The following is a 20901-nucleotide window of genomic DNA, read 5'->3' on the forward strand; positions in this document are numbered from 1 at the left end:
GGAACTTTTTTAGCTGTAATGTTTATGGGGGAGGGGGGGGGGGGGTTATGAGATTACTCAAAAAAAAAAAAAAAAAAAAAAAAATTGAAATGGATTTTTACAACTTATCCTCTGTGTCTTAACGCTTTTTATAAAAAATGCTTAAAAAGTTACAAATTTTGTTAGTACAATGCTCAGAAAATAATTTAAAAAACTGTTTTGTTCATTGTTGTTTTTTTATTGTTGTATTTATATTTTAATCTTAAAAATTTCTGGTAACTGATAGAGGGGTTTGGGACCCCCAGAAAATGTTTGAAATTGTAATACTAAGAACGCAGTTTTGGACGGTCTCTGATGATCTTATGGGGAGGAAAGGTTCGAGGAGCCTTCTGCAAAATTTTTTAGAAATTTAAGTAAATTTAAGTATTAAAAACACGATTATAGGCAATATTTGTTGACGGTAAGGTAAGTGATGGAACATTTTGGGGCTGCCCTCGATCGATTTTTTTGTAGAATAGATCTAAATCGATCACACTTCCGCCCAATTTTTTGAAATTGAAGTTCCAAAAATGCAGTTACAGACAAACTTTGATGATGTTCCGAGCAGTGGGGTTCTGGGACTCTTCCCAAAAAATATTTTGAAATTGAAGTAATAGAAAAAGAAGTTTTAAGTGATATTCAGTAATGAAGGGTTTAAATGTTCTTCCCCTTAAATTTTTTGAAATTGTAATTTTTTTTCATTTTTGGTTTCCTACAAGAGCAGTCGGGCCCTTGTCCAGAAATTTTTCAAAATTGACATCTTAAAAACGTGACTGTGGACCATATTTGGTAACATTAGGGGTTCCGCAATTTTTCAAATTTGAAGCTCCTGAAAAGCAATATTAAACAACTCTCGGTTTTCAGAATGCGAGCTGTTAGATAGTTCTCCCCTGGAAAATTTTCAAAATTGAAGCCATGTAAACAAGACTTGATCCACTCCTTAAAGGTTTTGGCAGGGGAAAAGAGCCTTCCAAAGGGTAGCATAATGAATACTTTCTTATTTTTAGACCGACTAGGAAAAAGAAAAAAAAAAGGAGGGAGGAGATGAAAAAAATAGGTGTGGGATGTCATTAACTGATCAGTAATCCGCCATGATTGAAAATTTTTATTTCAAAGTTCTTTTCAAAAAAAAATTTAGAATATTTTGCAACATTCTTTTTTCCCCCCTTAATAAAAAAACTTTGTTTCCCCAAGGTATGTTCTAGTCTTCTCTTTAATTATAAGAAATATTTTTATAAAACATTCTAATCAGCCTTCTGGGGGGGGGGTACATGTACTATCCCCCTTCCAACTGGTTGCATAACTGAGTTGCAGAAGCTTCAAATATATTGATCAACTACACACCAAATAAATACAAAAGACAGTTTAAACAGATTTGTGTTCAAAAAGGCTTATTTTATTTTAAAAGATTACCGGAAAGCAGATGCAAAAAGCAAGAACAAAAATTTGGGAGACTGGAAATGGCCCTAAAGTGAATAAATTGAACTACGACTGAGAATCTGTATTGTGCCATATCAATGAGCCTTTAAAAAAAGGAAAAATGAAAAATATTTACTCAGTCTCCAAACTCAAATTTTTATGTAAACTTGGCATAACTTATAACCTATGATGGAAGCATTTCATTTTTGTATTTTTCTATAACTTTCTCTACCATCCTGTAGTGCCAGATCTTGTAATTTTTCAGAACCGGAGCAAAACCTAAATCCTGCCGCCCTTACCGGTCTTCCTTGAAATTTAAAATCGAAGTTCAATGAAAAAACAACAGAAATAGGTTATAGGTTAAATTTGCATCTTACTAGAAGTTGCTAACCTGGCAACTAGGGCGGGGGGGGGGGCGAAGGGTATCGGCTATGTACAAAGATAAGCCAATGGTACCATCTTCCTGCTGTCTAGATCGGGCAGTGCGATTCCTAAGTAGGCTCAAATTCATTGATATAGCAATTCCTGTTTTTGTTTTTCTATACCAAAGCATGTGTCAACTACTAAAAATAACTTGTGTCAACTATTAGATGTTCTCATTTTAGTTTAGGGTCAACTGTAACACCAATGTCTTTTTTCATTAAAAAAAAATATGTATTCATTTTATTAATCTAATTATTTTGTTGCATTATAATAGAAGACTAGTTGGTACAGTTATCAATTATTAAAAGTTTCTCTTGGGATGAATTCCCTCTAAGCTATGTTAACAGACAGAAAATATTAATCTTTAAAATGGTCAACTACTGGTGGTTTTACCTTACTCTGTTTTCTAAACAGTTTTAGATTTACTTGGGATTTTTTGTTTTTGAAAGGACATTCCCCAGTTCCCCTCTTTGGATCAGCTTTTACTATTCTCTCCTTGTTTTCCCCTGTGCCTGTCTTCAAGTTTAAGTTCTATAAAACAGAAAAGTTTTCCTGCACTCTGTTCTAAAAATTTTTAGGTACACCTGTTAGTTTTTGGGGGGAGAACGTGTTAGATTTTGGGAGAAGGGGAACATATCCCCAGTTCCCCTCTATGAATCCACTTCCGCTATTGTCTAATCGCTTTTACTGGAGCCTTTTGTCAATTTTTAAAAACCAGAAAAAAAGAAAATCCTGTACTATGTTTTCTGAGCAGTTTTAGGGTCATTTGGAATTTTTTTGAGGAGAAAGGGAACATTCCCCAGTTTCCCTCCTTGGATCTGCTTTTTCAATTCTCTCTTAGCTTTTCCTTGCGTTTTTTTCAAGTTCAAGTTCTATAAAACAGAAATTTTTTGTGAACATTTTTAGGTGCACATGAGATTTTGGGGGGAGGGGAACATATCCCCAGTTCCCCTCTATGGATCTGCCTCTGCTATTGTCTGATCCCTTTTCCTGGGGCCTTTCTTCAAGTTCAAGTTCTATAAAACGGAATTTTCCTACTCTCTGTTCTAAAACTTTAGGTGCACATGTGATTTTTTTTTTTGGGGGGGGGGGGAGACATTACTCCATGTCCCCTCAGTGGATCTGCTGTTGCTATTTTCTAATCGCTTTTCCTGGAGCCTTTCTTCAAGCTCAATTTCTATGAAACAGAAGAACTTTTCAGCACTGTTGTGAAAATTTTAGCTATATATGGGATTTGAAGGGGGGGGGGACATTTCCCCCAGTTCCTCTCTGTGGATCTGCTTCTACTGTAGTCTAATAACTTCTCCTGGTGCTTTAGTTTCCATTCTAAAAAATGGGAATTTTTTTTAGAGGGGGGGGGGGGGATAATCCCGCAATTTCCCCCTGTGAACTACTTTTGCAATTCTCTCCTAGCTTTTCCTGGCACCTTTCTTCAAGCTCAAGCTTAAAAAAAAATAAAGAATTTTCCTGTATTCTGTTCGTAAAAATTTTTGGTACACTTGGGACTTGTGGGGACGGAGGGGGATTGGCGTTTCCCCAGTTCCCCCTCCGTAGATACAGGCCTAATTTTGAGGAAGAAGAGCATGCATAGATTTCTGATGAAATAGTTTTGAAAAAACTTAAACAACAATACAAGTGGATTTTTCATTAGATAGAATCATCTGTTCTTTCTCTGTGTTTTATTTAGAATTAGAAAGCTTGAAATGTGTCAAATATGTATGATATGTTGAAAAAAGAGTACTTTTTTATGATATTTGTGTGTAATTTGCTTAAAGTTTTCAGTAAAAATAGATACCGTACACCATTTTCTTTTGAATTTCAGGCCTTAAAGCTGAGTGGAATGAAAATACTGATTGCAAGATTAAAATTCGTTCTGAACTGTACAAAAAAGGTTGCGTATCTGACGTCGATGAAGGTTTAAAGGTAAGTTTTTTTCCTCATTATTTTTTTTTCATAGAAGCTTTTGATTTGATCATCTGTATAATGCTTAGATTAATTCAGATAAGATATTTTTTTGAGATTAATTATCCAAGATATTTTTTGTATGAAACAAAAATTTTTTCACACCAACAATTTCGTAAGGAATTGAAGATATAGTAGATTCTCTACTTTATTCGAGTACTTCCCATGCCTGATCATATAGAATTATCAACTTGCAAAGTAATGTGATTATAGCAAATATTCATTGTGACATAAAGAATGTAACTCAAGCTTTGACTTTTGCTTGACACCATATAGTCGCTTCAGAGCAACAATAGGATATCTTAGTGTTATTCCTGGGATTAGATGTCTTAATGTTGCTCGGAGGTGACAATATATTCAATCTTTTTAAATAGCATTACCTTTAAATAATTTCAGAGTTGAGACTTCACTTGGTGCTTCAAAACTATATCTAAAAATTGTTTAAAATGCAAAACCCTGTTATTGTTTTCAGATGAAACTCTCCTTTTTCCCTTTTTTAGTTAAAACTGTTCTACTGAAGTAAGATGAATCATGTATGTAATTGTGAATAGTATACAATACAATTCTAAGGGACTTGGTTGCATTTTACTGCAGAAAATGTTGCTCCAGCGTAATTGAAACTAATAATGAACAGTTATAAAATTCAACTTCTTACTTGAATTGTATTGTTAAGAAGCCTTATCAATTTGGCTGAAAATAAAATTTTGACTGAAAAAGTTTTATAATAGTTTTTTTTTATAGATTGCTCAAGAAATTGGGTTTCCTGTGATGATAAAAGCTTCTGAAGGTGGAGGCGGAAAGGGAATCAGAAAAGCTGCTAGTATTGATGATTTTCCAACCCAATTTCGTCAGGTAAAATCCAGTTTCTTATCTTACAAAACTTAATCAGGTGAACTATGTTTTGAGATCTTACAAGGAGTCTGAACTATATGGTTGCAAGTTACATTTTATTTGTAGTGTTAGGGCCTGTTTTTTTCATTGTTTTTATGAACGATATTCACAAAAACATTTCTGGGAACACGAATTGTTTTGCTGATGATGTCAAAGTTATGGGGACTGTAGAAAATGAAGAACAAGCAAATCAGCTGCAAGAGGATCTAGATCATATTACGGAGTGGGCTGATAAATGGCGTATAGCTGTTAATGTTGGGAAATGTCAAGTGCTACATTTAGGGCATGGAAATAAGTGTACAAGTCATTATTTGCAAGGTTCAGTCATTAGTCAGGCAGACAAAGTTACTGATCTGGGGTTCTTAATAAGTCAGGATTTAAAGTTTAGCCAACAGTGCAGCATTGCTAGTAACAAAGCCAATAAGATGCTTGGGTTTATCAATAGATCTATTTCAAACAAATCTAAAGAAGTCCTTCTGCCCTTATATAGAAGTTTGGTAAGACCTCATTTGGAGTATGCTGTTCAGTTTTGGTCTCCTTATCTTAAGAAAGATATTAATGTGTTGGAAAATGTTCAAAGGCGAGCTACAAGGCTAATAAATGGACTTTCTTACTTAGACTATGATTCCAGGCTTAGAAGGCTAAAAATGTAGTCTTGAGCAAAGAAGAGACACAGGGGACATGATTCAGTTGTTTAAATTTATTAAAATGAAAGATGTTACAGGGTTGAAGTTTAGCCCTGAAAACAGAACAAGGGGTCATTGTTTTGAGCTATTTAAATCTCAGGCTAACATGGATATTAGGAAAAATTATTATTTTAGCAGTGTAGTGGAACCTTGGAACAGCTTACCGGAAGAGGTGGTAATGAGCAAGGGAGTAAATAGTTTTAAGAGGGCCATTGATCTTCTCTGGGGATTGTAAATTGACTAGGATCAGTCTAGCTGGGCCCAGAGCCTGTTACTGGTCGTCACTTTTGTATTTGTATTTGTATTATAGATTTATATAAGTAAAACAAATCATGTATATTAAAAGCTTATAAAATGATTAGCTGTACATTAGTTTGGTAAAGTTAATCTCAATCCATAAACGATAGCCACTACCAGGAACACTTAATAGATGGTATGAGAAGAGAACATTTATCTTCGATGAAGAACAGTGGTACAACAAAAATTGTCTCCTGTGTTATACTTATAACAATTGCTATAAAATTATATAATATTAAATCAGCAAAAAGTTGTAAAGAGGCTCTCTTGACATTTTTACGTGTGCATTTGCGCTTTTTTCCCCGGAACTTAAACTTTGACTTTTATTTTTTATATATTTGAACGTAAGCAACTATTGTGTATCCCAATATAATGTACCAATTTTATTTTTGAAAAAGAAAAAAATGTAGTATAAAATAATGATTTGTATGTGTTACGGATATGACCATACAGTCGCACACACAGACGTACAATATTTACGTAAAAATGTCACACCCATATTTGATACATAAAAATGTCACACCTATGCAAGTGGAATAAGCAAGTCATGTAAATTTTTTAAGGTTCAAACAGAAGTTCCTGGTTCTCCTGTGTTCATCATGAAAATGGCAACATCTGCAAGACATTTGGAAGTACAGCTGTTAGCAGATTCGTATGGAAATGCCATATCATTATTTGGTAGGGACTGTTCAATCCAAAGGAGGCACCAAAAGATTATTGAAGAAGCACCTTGTGTTGTTGCAAATCCGGATATCTTTGAACAAATGGAAAAAGTAAAACTTTTTAGCAGAACCTTTGCCTTAGCTATTATTACTAAACATGTATACTAGTTGGTTAAATGCACATTTGATAAATAACTTTAGTTGTATCTTTCATTTTTCAGGCTGCTGTTAGATTGGCCAAGATGGTCGGTTATGTAAGCACAGGAACAGTGGAATACTTGTATGAAGACGATGGAAGTTTTTATTTTTTGGAACTCAATCCCAGACTTCAGGTATTTTTTTTCTAGCAATTTTTATTTACTTTTGAAGCTCTCTTGCTATTTTCAATAAAGAAGGTATTTTGTTTAGGTTGAACATCCTTGTACAGAGATGGTTGCTGATGTGAACTTACCAGCTTGCCAGTTGCAAGTGAGTTAGTTTAATCTTCTCCCTTTTGCCCCCCCCCCCCGTTTTTTTTTTCTCTTTAGATAATTTGACAAATGATAAGTGTGTTGTGTATATTTCATATTTAAATTAAGTAACTCCAATTCTATCATGGTGCTCAGTTTGAATTGTTTGAGGAAGAAGCATTTGATGCTTTTTTATATTTGTTCATGACCAGTAATACATCTCATAATTTTTGGCGCAGGGTGGGCAGTGGCCGATTTTTACCATGTCCCAACTGTCGCAGTTACAATGTGACCCACTAGTTGGGGCCCTGAACAGGATCATAATACCTGTTTCGAAAACTCTTCTATTTTAAAATTGATGGACTATGAGGCCCCCAAAAATACAATATGATAAGTTCCTTTTCATGTAAATCTGCCACTGAGGGTAGGGATCTTGTTTCACAAAAAAAATAGAAAATGCCTTTATGCATCTAAACTTGCTAACCTTAATATCATGAAGTAAGGGAGTCGAAGTTACTTCAAATGAGGCAATAACTTACTGAAATAGGCAGTAACTTACTGAATATAAGGGAGTCGAGTTTTAGTGATTACTAGAATGCCTTGAGAACAGAGTGGCGACAACAGCAATGATCCCCCCCCCCCCCGGAAAAGCGCGGCCACAACTTTTGTCCAGCTGCCACAAGAGAAAATTTTGACCATTTGGCTGATCTAAGTTGATTTGCCACCAAGTGTGAATTGTTATCGCGGTTTTAGCAGCAGACGTAACTTCAGTTTCTGAAGCATTTTGTAGAGGCTACTCAGTTTCAGTTTCTCCCCATTCCTTGTTTTCACCTATCCTTATCCGTTTCACTTTGCTGAACATCATCAAAAACAAATACATGTATAAGATTTCTAAGAAAAATGAATTGAAATTGATAAGCGACGAAGAGAGAAAATTCAAAAAAATAATAATGAACTTCCAGTGCTTATCGTAAAGTGCAATAAAAAAAAGTTAACCTTGAAGATAATTAGGGAACATAATATATCTGTAGCTGGGAGGTACAGGGCGCCAAGACACGTCTCCCCCCCCCCCCTTCTTCACAAAATCGAAACTTTTGCACCATCTTACTCAACTTTTTATACTCAATTTAGAAGTATAAAAAAGATCTATATGCAAAGATTTCAACAAACAAATTTTTATTTTATAAGCTCATTAATGGAAATCTAATCAAGTAATGAAAATTACCAGAAAAGAAAAATTTCAAACTTGTTTCTTGGCTAACTTTGTTTTTGTGACTTAATTCCATTTTACCATATATGCATATGAATAAGTTCAATTAATATCTGCTATGTACAACTTTTACAAAAATATGAGTTAAATAACTGAAAGTTACTGTATTAAAAAGCTTGAATTCAGAATTCTTGATAAATAAATCAGTGATAGTTTCACTACAGAAATGCAGACAATTCTTAACAAAATAAACAATTCACTTCTTATAGTTATCGCAACGTATATTTTTTGAAAAAAAAAAAAAAAAGCGTTTTATGTTTGAAGAAATTAGGACTAAATGAAAGTCTATCATCAGCTGAATGCTAGAACAAGAAAACTGCAAATTTGCATAAAATTAGATGTTTCACTTTTGTCGAAACAATTTTTTCGAAAGAAATACTTTTCATTGAATGAAATTTGAAATGGTGGTTGAATAATATTTTAACCTCATGAAAAGATATTAATTTCTTGAGTTTTCTTCGAAACATTATGAAAAATGTTGATTTGAAGTTGTACCTACTTTTATAGCAGTTATCCCACACTATGAATATGAATGATTTCAATTAATTTTAAACGTATTTAGTTTTGAGCATTCATACTGTGAGTAATGTTTATTGTAATTGAGCTTCACATTTCATTCCGTTTTTTTATGTTTTCTGCGTATAAACAATAAAAATGTGTGAAATACACCGCCAGCTCAGTCATTTCCAGCCGAGGACTGCAATTTCGTGCTTATTAGCACTCATCAGCCCGGCATAGGAAAGTGACTGAGCTGGAGATGGAAAACCTCTTAAGGAAGCCAAGAGTGCGAAACAAACTGGTAGCTAATATGGAATTAGCAGACCAGACGAGTGACCGAAGCAATGGTTCGGTTCAACTCGAAGATTGAACGCGAGACAAGGTATATTCAGTATTTGAAACATACTAAAAATGCATAAATAAAGAAATATATACATATACAAACGTATTATGTAAAAAGTATGCATAGATCGATAAATTCGCAGTGCTTTTTTTTCCACAGCGTTAAACAAAAAACAACAAATTATTATTGTGCAGAAGAGGGAGGGAAATCCTTTATTGCTTATTATTATTATGCATCACTTCAGGTCATGCAAAACATTACAATCATAATTAAATGCATTTAGCTATTTCATATTGTAATAACTTGTTCCAAATATTGTTTTATATGTGTTGAATATGATTAGTTAAATTCAATAATAAAAATATGTGAATAGTAATTTAGAGTAGTGGTAGGAGATAGTAATTCCATAGATTTAAAATCTAGATTATTACTTGATAAATATTACAGAAAGTTGCGGTTTATAAAACACGACTGGCTGAAAGGAATTCAACTCTTCTTTGCTAAACATGTTGAGGAGAAATGGGCGAGACGGACCTTGACAGAATGTCTGGAGGAGTTCGGCTCTTCCCTGCGACACGTGTTAGAAAGAAAGGGTTTGAGTTTTTTTGATAGCACGTCCTGGTCAAAAGGGATTAAGTACTTTTTTTCTCCTTCCGAAAGGGGGGAGGAAATTTCAAGATAAAAGGTATTGACCATTTTAAGCAGATAGGCATATTCCCAAGGTGACCTTTTCCAGGTGAAATTCCGCACATATGTCAAACCGCCAGTGAGATGAGGAACCATAAACAGTATACAGCTTCAGAGAATAAACTTTAAATAGTTTCCATTATAACTAACATGTATTTCTTTTTCTTACAAACAAGATGCATTTTTTTCTCAGATAATTATTTCATTTGAGTAAAAGTATTACGGACTGAAACCCATTTTACAGCACAAAACTAACTTCTAAACAACCAAAAATTGAATGCTCTTGTAGCGGAGCATGGTTGCCGCAACGTTACTGAAGCCAAAAAGCTCGCCAACATTATCCAAATCAAAAATCCCAAGATAATTGCTCTATAATTAAATCAATTTCTCACTTAGAGTTTCAAAAATGGTAAAAAATGATAGCCTATACATTTATGCACTTGTGACATAAGGTGAAATGTCAGTACAAAACTGATTATTCACAAAAAAGCGTTTTTCTGAAATCCACCCAATCTTCCTACGTTAAGTCTACGAGACATTCCTCAAGATGCCCTCCAGTGGACAAAGGCGCTTCCCCGCTTCTCAGTTAGAGGATTCCTTGTTGTCGCTCTGAACATTCAAGGCACTCTAGTGATTACTGAATACTTTTTCGTAACATTTTTATTACATTGCAATAAGGTTACACTACTGTCTTTCTTTTCATTTTTCTGAATTTTCTTTAGATTGCTATGGGAATCCCACTGTACAGAATAAAAGACATAAGATTGCTGTATAAAGAAAAATCTTGGAGTGACTCTATCATTGATTTCGATAATCCACCTCATAAGCCTCGCCCTTTGGGCCATGTGATTGCTGCCAGAATCACGAGTGAGAACCCAGACGAAGGCTTCAAGCCAAGCGCTGGCACTGTTCAGGAACTTAACTTCAGGAGCAACAAAAATGTGTGGGGATACTTCAGTGTGACTGCATCAGGAGGACTGCACGAATTTGCAGATTCACAGTTTGGGCACTGCTTTTCATGGGGAGAAAATCGGAGAGAAGCAAGAGAGTAAGTTTCAGGTTTTAATTAATTTACGAGGGTTGTTTTTTTTCAAGCTCTGTTTGGCTATTAAAAAAAACTGGGTGAATGTACAAAAAAGATTTTGCTATCAAAAGTAAGGTACAAGGCGTATTATTTCTCCACATAATCACCTTGACAATTTAGGCATTTGTCGTACCTGTGCACAAGCTTTTCTATACCCTCCTCATAGAACGTTGCCGCCCATGATTGAAAGTGATTTTTGACGGTGTTTTTGGTACCCAGCGAGCACAATTTTTTCTGTAATGCAACAGTTCTATATCTATAGAATGTAGGGACAATCTTGAAACTTCTGGAAATTGCATCGATAATTCACTTATCGTGAATCTTCGATTTTCCTTAACCGCTTTGTCAACTCGTTGAACAAATTCATCTGTAGGCACAGACTTGCGTCCCAGAACCCCTTCATCATGCACATTAATTCTGCCCTCTTTAAATTTTTGGCACCACACCACTTACGAACAACACCAGCACTCATTAAGTTCTCTCCATATACACGACTTATTCTTCTATGAATTTCCGCTGCCCTGTTACCCTCTGCTTTCAAGAAACGAATAACACTTCTCAATTCACATTTGGAGGGAGACTCGATAGAGACAGCCATGTTTTTGTGTCTGTAGCTCAACAGGAAACGGCAGATTGGACTGGACAGTAACTGAGTGTTTGGACAGGGGTATGTGCAGTATCCTAGTACACAAACCAGCCACCTGCCCCCCACCTGGCTTTCCTACTATGAAAACGGAGCTTGAAAAAAAAAAAAAAAAACTACGTATATCATCAAAAATATTTATAATAATGGTTTGTTTCTTCATTGATCTTTTTTGTTATGTAGAAATCTTGTTGTTGCTTTAAAAGAATTGTCAATTAGAGGCGATTTCAGGACGACTGTGGAGTATTTGATCACCCTTTTGGAGACAGAAGATTTTCAAAAGAATAATATTAACACTAGCTGGCTTGATCACTTGATTTCTGAAAAAGTTAAGGTCAGTACTTTAATTTTAAATTTTAAACTGCTTTTAAAATCTATATTGTTGTTTCAATTCATTTTTTGTGTAATTCTTATTTTTTTAATATTCTTGAGGGCTCCTCTTGCTCGCTGCTGCTCACCAAACCCCGAAGATTGCTTCTCAATCTTATTTGGTTTGTAAATATTTGAAGTACTTATTCAGAAGAATCAGATTAAAATCCACGTTATGATTAGAACAAACAGAATTTGAAAAGTCTCTTTCGAATTCGTGGTCTCTATGATATTTTGCTCTTAAGCTCCAGGCTTGAATTGAGTTGAGCCGAAGACTTTTGTTATGTTAGGAACACTTATACCTGTTGTTCTAATTAATTGAGAAAATTGAAGCAAGCCCAATCTGATGCAGAAAAAAAAGCTCTATTAAATGACATTAGATGTTCAGGGATGTGGGAAGGTGTTCATCCCTTCAGTAGGCAAATTAGGGGAAAATTTAGCTTAAAAAATAATTACAAGAAAACTAGTTTGAAATAAATAAATTTAAAAAAAAAAAAAAACTAGGTGCAAACCCCTTTTGCTCAAAGTAATTTTGTACAAAATTTCAAAGCTGTAGGTGCTATCTAACTGTGGGGTCTCCTGGACACAAGCCTGCCACAGACAGAATTTCACAATTTCTTTGACATTACTTTTTTTTAATACGTAGAAGATAAAATGTCCTAAACATGTTGCTTAATTTTTCAATTTACATAAATAGATATTACTGTGGAAAAGGTCTGATGAAGTTCTGGAGCTGAAATAAAGAAAAAATAAAAAAATAAAAAAAAAAAAAAATAATAAAAAATCTCTGAAATAGTTGACTTTGTACAATAATCCTTAAACTTTGTATCCGGATAGATTGTTATTGTACACCAGGATTGCCAGACGTCCCGGATTTCAAGGGACAGTCCCGTATTTTGAAAAATTGTCCCGCGTCCCGGGGAATTCCTTACGGGACGGCTAAAGTCCCTTATTCTAGCTAATAACAATATTTTACAAAACGAGACAGTATTTTAAGAGAAAATAATAAAGGGAAAAAAAGTGAAATAAAGAGCAATAAGAAAATCATGTGGCAGTAAACGCAAAAATACTTTAATTTGGACAGACCATGAGGACCCGAATGATTTTTTCCTCCTTGCTCATTGACTAATGTTGGAAATATATTTCTATGCATCTGTCGTCAATCGCAATGAAGAAAAGTTTTATACTTTAATCGGCGACATTTTGTAAGGTTTAATGCGTTGTTGATTGAATTTTTCAGATTTTTCATGAAGAGGCGTTCTACGTCGGAAAGTAGCCCTTAAAAATACACCATATCGAGTAATTGCCCTCAACCTCAAAAATATCCCCCCCCTTTATCATTTCTATAAGCGTGTCCCGTATTTACTGTTCTTAAATCTGGCAACCCTGTTGTACTCACATCTTCAGTTTTCATGTCTCTGAGATTATGGACTTGAAATGTCTTAAGCTGGATACTACCAGTCATGAATATATAATCTGGAATATTTTTACACAAAGCATCAGAACCAAATTGTAGAATTGTCTGTTTCAATCCAAATAATCAAAAATCTTTCACATGATGTTATTATTCTGAATTTTTTATGACTTGCTTCTTTTTTGTAGGCAGAAAAACCAGACACCATGCTCGCTGTAATTTGCGGTTCTTTGCATGTTGCTGATCGAACTATACTGGATAATTTTCATAACTTTCAAGTTTCTCTTGAAAAGTATGTTAGTAAATATAATAATCTTTTTTGTTTACATGGATGAGTTCTTCTACCTCTTTGTCAATATACCTGATTTAAGTTTCTAAAAAAGTTTAAATTATATAAACATGAAAAAAAAAAACTTACATTTCTACTCTCTTTTTTTTTCTTTTAATGAGTATTAAAATATGCTGAGCAAGACAGCCTTTCCAACTCTGTCTTGCTCTGATATTGTAACTCTGTTTAAACATACTGGCACAAATAAAAAGAGAATAAAATAGATAAACTGTTTTCAATTGCTATCGCCTTCCTTCATGCGTGGCTAGTAAAGAAAGGAAAGACTACTATAAGTTTGAATACTCAAGAAGCGGCTCTTAAACCAATGAGATTTCAGTGTTCACCGAACCCCTGATGGGGCTTGTGTCAATATTACTGCAGGAAAAGTTATGTTAATATTTGACTGTATTCTTTATTAAACAATTATTTAATGCACCGTTTCTTAATTAGTTTGATAAGTGGAATCTTTTCAAATGTCTACTTTTTCATGGAATCTTTGTTTTTTTCCTCAATAGTACATTTTGAATACATCATTCTTTGGTTTCTTTGCAACAAAAGTGCTTTTTATATGCATAAAAAAATATTGACTGAGAAAATATATTTTCAAAATGAACACAATATTTCTGTAACATCTCTAAACAATTTGAAAGTTGCATTCTCAGATCAGGGTTAGGACTAAATCTGTTAAGATATTTATTTATTTTTTGTTGACTCACATACGTTGAGAACATACATTTAGTTGTAAATGGTAATAATGCCCACACCAAATTTCGTGACAATTGATAGCATCCATCTTTTAATTGCACCAGAATTTCACTGAATGGTATCAATTTAATTTTTCTTGAAGGATCAAATGTCATTTTAATAATTTAAGGGTCACATTCTTGAACAGATATAATTGAAAACATTCACAATAAATGGGTTTTAATCCACTATTGGTATTTTCTGAGCTGTTCATTCAAAAAATACTTATTGAAAAATGTCACTCAAACCTTATTTTTTATGTGGCTAATTTGAAAAAAAGAAAGAATACAAGTTTCTTTGAACCCTTGAGTGATGTGCGTGGAATCCTAGGGTTCTTCGGAACACAATTCAAGAAATGCTCTTCTAATAAATACTTTATTTGAGATGTAAATAATACTGATTACACTATTACAGCACTTGTAAAATTAGAAATTTTTGACTTTTTTTGATGAGGGTTTTCGATGTATCAGTTTAAACCAGGGTTATTACTGTCAAAAACTTACCAACCCTGGTGCATAGTAGTATTATTTTATCATAATTCTACATTGGTATAATTTCACATTAGTGATACTTATTTGTTTCCTTTACTAAAAAATATTCAAATATTTCCATATGTTTATATTAGGATAAGTGATATTTTATATTTTAAGTGTAACAAGTGAAATATATATCTTTACCTTTTTTTTTTTTTGCATCACAGTTACACATTGTGTTTTGTTTCAAATTAAACAGAGTTTATATTTGTGAATTTTTTAAAAAAATTGCTATTAAAAGCTTCTAATTGAGTACTTTAATGGTGCTTTTATCAGGGAAAAAAAAAGATATGTATTACTAAATGGAAGCATCTTAGCATAATTAGCAGCTCTTATCCAATGGTGTTACTTGTTGAATAATTTTGGGAAAATGCTAAACTCCTTTCTTGAATATGATTTCATGTTGATGAGAGTTGATAAAATAATTAAATTGGTGTCAAATCTTATGTACTTTAAAATATATGCTTTAAATAATTTTATGTTTTGATAATTGCTTTCTAGGGGACAGATATTGCCTTCAAATGTTCTCACCAATACTGTTCATGTTGACTTAATTTATGAAGGAATTAAGTATAAAATGGAGGTAATTAGTTATGTACCATGTTTAGTAATTAAAATCAACTAAATCTGGTGAAGAAAAAGCTAAAGAATAATGCAATACTTTGTGTCATTTTAGGTTACAAAATCTGGTCCAAATCGGTACTTTCTGGTCCTTAATAATTCATACAAAGAGATAGAAGCTCATCGCCTCAGTGATGGCGGATTGTTGTTATCTGTAGATGGTGCCAGCTACACAACATATGTTAAAGAAAAGATTGATCACTACAGAGTTGTCATTGGAAATCAAACATGTGTTTTTGAAAAGGAAAATGACCCTACAATATTACGGTGAGTTCTGACAATATTCACAGACAGCCGATATGTTCCCTTTGAAGTTTTTGACAAGACTATGGGCTTAATAGTTTCAATAAATTTTTTAACAACATTTATTACTGTGTTGAGAAAAAAAGTTTGTTTATCTGAAAATTGAGTAAGAAATGTATTTAATGTTTAAAAAAAAGTGCATGAAAACTATACTTACGTAACACCATAAGTATTATTACTAATTGTGTAATAATGCTTATGGAATTAGGTACATAATTTTATTACTTGTTACGTTCAGGGCCGTGCCAAGCCTGATCGGGGAGGTTATGAAAATGTCTTTTAAGCGCCTTTATGCAGTGGCGAAAAAATAGTGAACACCTGGAATGAGGATTTGTAGAGAAATATGGTGTCGGATAGAATACATTTGCCATTTAATTCATTGAAAACACAATGCGTTAAAAATGTGTATTTAATTTTAGATTACAGTGTATGTTTTTCTTGAAGCTATTTTGAGTTCAGTAGCTACTCTGATCTGCTGCTGCATTTTGGAAAAAAGAAATATTTTTAATATAAAAAAAGTATCACCGATCTAAATACCTATTAATTGATAAATAAATAATCGAACTTTTATGCCTGTTAAAACATGACAAAAGGGTACTCATTATATTTCTGAATTAAGTATAGAGGATATTCCTCCTTAAAATCTGAAACTGAAATCTTTCCCAGTAAAACGAATAATTCTAAAGTATGGAATCATTAAAAAGGCGTTTAGCTGAGATCTAAAACAAATACATTTTCCAAAACCTTTTTTTACTACACAAATACTTAAGGGAAAAGGGGGGGGGGTGTATATGTCTATAAGTACACAAGGCTGAGTCTCATATGCTCAGCCTTGTGTACTATAGACATACCAAAATAGCATTCACGGCTCTACATTAGGAAGAAACATGCTAATGTTAGCCTCACGTGTCTTCCGTAAAAGATTGTGTTTTTAAATAGCATTTTAGAACACAACAAGGCAATAATTTTTCCTTTTAGGTAAGCAGCGACAGGAGTGCTTGTTTCAGTGAGCTATCATTAAGTATAATCAGGGCCTGATGACCGCACAGTCCGGCAGGTCCATGGACCTGTGCACCACAATTTTAGGGGCACCAAAATAGGGTAATTTTCTTTACTTCTTCTTTTTTGGAAACTCCTGCATGAAAAATGTGCAGATTTTCCTGTGAGAGGGGCACCAAATTCTGACAGTGCTTGGGCATCATTTTGGTTTGATCGGACCCTGGATATAATGAAAAGTTCAATTTTATTTTTTTGGTTGGAGAGATCCCCTGCATTTGGAGCATTTTGATTGGTACAGCTCGGCGCCTTTTTGACTCTGACACCGTTGTGTGCCGCAGGACCTCGCACATAGGTACGGCGCAGCCCTGGTTACGTTACGTGTTACACAGACAGCTGATATGCCCCCTTTGAAGTTTTTGACAAGACTCTTTGTGCATAATAATTTAAAGAAATATTTTAACTACATCAGTTACTGTGTTCAGAAAAGAAAGTTTGTTAATCTGAAAATTGAGTAAGAAAAGTATTTTATGTTTTTTTAAACAATGTGCATGAAAACTATACTTATGTAATACCGTAAGTATTACTTGTTATGTAAAAATACTTACAGAATTACTTGCATAATTTTATTATTTGTTATGTAAATAGAACTATTGTTACAATTTGTAACCAGAGTTACCATTAGGCTCCAGCACATTGGGCAACCCGGGAACAGTTCGCATGTTTTTTGACCAGGGGTCAGCAAATAATTTTAGTTGGGGTACAGATTCTTATAAAGAAATTTATCAATGTCCGGAAAAAACCCTCTCACATTCTGCACTAAAAATCAAAAACTTTTATCATTCACACAATTATTTCCCAAGTTACGAGAAAAAGTGATAAAGTGGCTCTAAATGTATTAACACAAATAAATTACTTTTTAGTACTTTCATGTTGCTTAAATGAAAGTATTAAAAAATAATTTATCTGTGGAATTTATACTTTCAAACATTTTTGGCTGTCATCTTCTGTGGTCCAGTCCTAGATAACAAGAGGTTCTCCAGCTGCCGACTGCTGCTTTAGACCATCATGTGTGCCAAGGATTCCCTTCCTTTCTTGGTTTAAATAAATTAGTTGCTGTTTTTTTTTGTTTTTTTTTGTAAGGTAGATGTAAGCAGGGGTGCCCCTAGAGGCGTAACTTGGCCACAAAAAATGTGGGGGGGGGGGGACAAATTTTTTTTCAAGGAAAATTGATTTGATTCATATTTTGCCATTCAACTAAAATAATGAAAAAACTTAAGGTAATGCGCACATACAACTTATGCCCTGAACCAAAGTAATATTCTATTTCACTGATGCAATCAGAAAAAAGTTTTTTTTTTTAGGGGGAGGGGGGAGGGCTCATTGAGAAAAGAAGGGAAAATTTAGATCTGATAGGAAAGTGGGTTCCTTCAAAAATTTTGAAACTTGTAGCCTTAAAAACGCAATTTTACACTTTCTTCGTTGATGTTCCAGGAACAAAAGGTACAGGAATTTCTAGAAATTGAAGCTTTAAAAGCGTGATTGCAGGCGATATTTATCGGCGTTAGGGTAACAGATGGAGCTCAAGGACTGTCCCCGATCAATTTCTTTCTTAATAAATTGAATTCAGTTCTACCTCTCCCCACTTTTCGGCATTGAAATTTCAAAAATGCAACTTTAGACAAACATTGAGCATTTTATGGGAAGGAGGTTCTGAAGCTCTTTCCTGCTAAAGTTTTGAAAATTACAGTGCTAAAAACTAAAACAATGTTTTACATACAGGGGCTATTCCACTTAAAATGTTTGTATAATATGTTCATGAGGCCATATTTTGTAATAGTGACTCCAGTAATTTTTCGAAATTAAAGCTCTAAAAACACAAATTTTGATGTTGTTCGGTAATTGGGGTATTTCCTCTGGAAAATTCGCGAAATTGAAGACCTGAAAATGAAATTTAAGATGCTCCGTAATGCTTCCAGTTTGTGAGGGGGGAGGAGGGGGACTCCGGAGAAGCAGTATTTTGAACACTTTCTTATTTTCAGATGAACTAGAAAAAAAAGAAGAGAAGAAATAGGAATAGGGCGGGGGGATTAGCTGGTAACAAGCTGTTACTTTTGAATATTTTTAATTCAATGTTTTATTTTAAAAATAAATTAAGATCTTCTCCTCATTAATATTAATTTCTAAAAATTACTTCGTTTTCCAAAGACGTGTTCTTTTCTCGTTATCAATAATAAAGGTTTTGAAAAATGTTCAACTCAGCATTCTGGGGAAACTGTGAGCCGTACCATGTGAGCGCAAGTTAAAGGATTAAAAGTAAATTTCAGTTTATGAAAAACTTCAGAAATGCAATATGTAGGGGAGACCGGGGCAAGATGACGAATTTCTTTTTTTTTCCGTTTTCTGCTACGTAACAGCATCAGCTGGATACTACTGGCTCTCCCATCGGCTGCTCATTCAGCAATAGTATAGAGACCCTGAAATCGCAATATTTGTATTAGTTCTGAAACTCTGATTGTTTATGGCTGCTACGTTATAACTTTTATGCATGTATAAATAAGCTCTGCTACAGATACAGATAAGATATATTGTGTCCCTTTAGTATTTATGAGAAATTTAGTTTAAATACTACCTATTCCCATAAAGTCAATTAATCACCTTTCTTAATGGCAATGAAGATGAATCATTTCAAACAGGCAGTCCGGGGCAAGATGATGGATCAAAACATGGGGCAAGATGACGAGCTAATCATCTTGCTCTAGGCCAAAGTCTATACAGTAGGCGCCGCTTAAGGTGATCATGGTTAATGTTATCATTCGCTTAATGTTATTAGAATCACAAAGTCCCGGAACACTTGTATGTTAACACACGTTAAAAAAAGTCGGATATTGTAATCAGCGTCTTCGTTTATTGTTATCACTTTTTCATAAACTTTCAATTTCTTCCCCGTTTTTGTTCCTCAATTAACAGAAATACATAGGCAAACCCTGACGAAAATAACTTTCTGTGCAGCATCTTGTGGTTTTCAAAAGCAGTTCAAAATTTTTCTAGGAATGAAGCTACAGAAAATTCACCCCCTGTGACCATAGACTCCCCCTAAGAAAACTTTCTTATGCACCAAAAAAAGTCAGTCGCTTGACATGTTGCAGGCATTAATGTAGGACCTCCGTTGCTTCCAGTACTTTGTAAACTATTAAAGAATTGTGTCAAAATTGAAAACAAAGCGAAGTTAAGTTAAAATTTAAACAGCAAGCAAAACTATGCTGGAAAAGATAGAAAAGCTGAATGTGCTTTGAAACTGGTTTACGAATGTCCAGAAAAACGGTCATATTTTACTTCACCAATTACTGTGTGATTAAAAATTGCATAATTTAGCTTTAACTTTTTATAATCCTGATATTTCCATTCTGTTAATTTAATAATTTATAATTTAAAACTGCGTTCAGTTGAGTCATTGTGATTTTAATTTGAGGTTGCCAAAATAAATGCACCTTAATTGGAAAAAAATCATTATTTTGTGTCTCCTGGATTCTTTTCGGTTATTGTTATCAAATTGTATTTGTCCCAAAGTGATCACATTAGGCGGCGCTTACTGTACAACTCAAGCCAAACAATCCAGTTGCATCAACTTCAAAGTATGTTGTTATAGTTGTCCTGCTTGTAAAGAGGAATATTGTGACCCTCAAACAGAAAAATGAATCTAGTGCTATAAATGCTAAGAGTGGTGGCAGGAGGAATATTCCAATTACGAATATGGCATTTTTATTTTTACATTACGTTAGCTGCACACTTCAACATTGTGCTTAAATTTGTGCATTACGCTTAATTTTGATACTTTGTAAGATGTGAAAACACAGTTATCATTTGTTAAGCTATATAACATTTTCAAAAGATAAAATATGTTCAATTTTTAAGAGTGAGTCATCTTGCCCTAAGGCCAAAGTCATCTTGCCCCATTACTGGGGCAAGAGATTTGTTAAGGTTATGTAAAAATAAAAATATCCTTCATTTTTTTTCATTAAAAAAATTAAATGGTAATATATTTAATGCTACAAAGGACTACTCTAACAGCTCATGTAAAGTTAATTTTACTCTATCCTTAAAAATAAATTAATAAACGACAAAAAACTGTTAACATAGTCATCTTGCCCCTGTCTCCCCTACGCTCTTTCTCGAAAGCACTCATTTTTTTTTTTGAGCATGTAATCCTAGTTTACTACCTAAATTTAGTAAACTAGGATTCAATGCCCATGTATAAATG

General features: G+C 33.8%; 1 protein-coding gene across 1 annotated transcript in view; it reads left to right on the plus strand.

The window, feature by feature from the left end:
- Positions 1–20901, plus strand: part of LOC129229745 (acetyl-CoA carboxylase-like) — a 134335-nt gene that overhangs the window by 9960 nt on the left and 103474 nt on the right. Inside the window, exons 6-15 of the mRNA XM_054864114.1 lie at positions 3683–3783; positions 4564–4674; positions 6260–6469; positions 6580–6690; positions 6767–6826; positions 10328–10653; positions 11516–11666; positions 13304–13407; positions 15222–15303; positions 15397–15608. Of these exons, the coding sequence (XP_054720089.1) occupies positions 3683–3783; positions 4564–4674; positions 6260–6469; positions 6580–6690; positions 6767–6826; positions 10328–10653; positions 11516–11666; positions 13304–13407; positions 15222–15303; positions 15397–15608 (1468 nt within the window). The remainder of the gene's footprint in view (positions 1–3682; positions 3784–4563; positions 4675–6259; positions 6470–6579; positions 6691–6766; positions 6827–10327; positions 10654–11515; positions 11667–13303; positions 13408–15221; positions 15304–15396; positions 15609–20901) is intronic.

The sequence above is a fragment of the Uloborus diversus genome, chromosome 9 (assembly GCF_026930045.1).
Source record: "Uloborus diversus isolate 005 chromosome 9, Udiv.v.3.1, whole genome shotgun sequence".
Classification (NCBI taxonomy): domain Eukaryota; kingdom Metazoa; phylum Arthropoda; class Arachnida; order Araneae; family Uloboridae; genus Uloborus; species Uloborus diversus.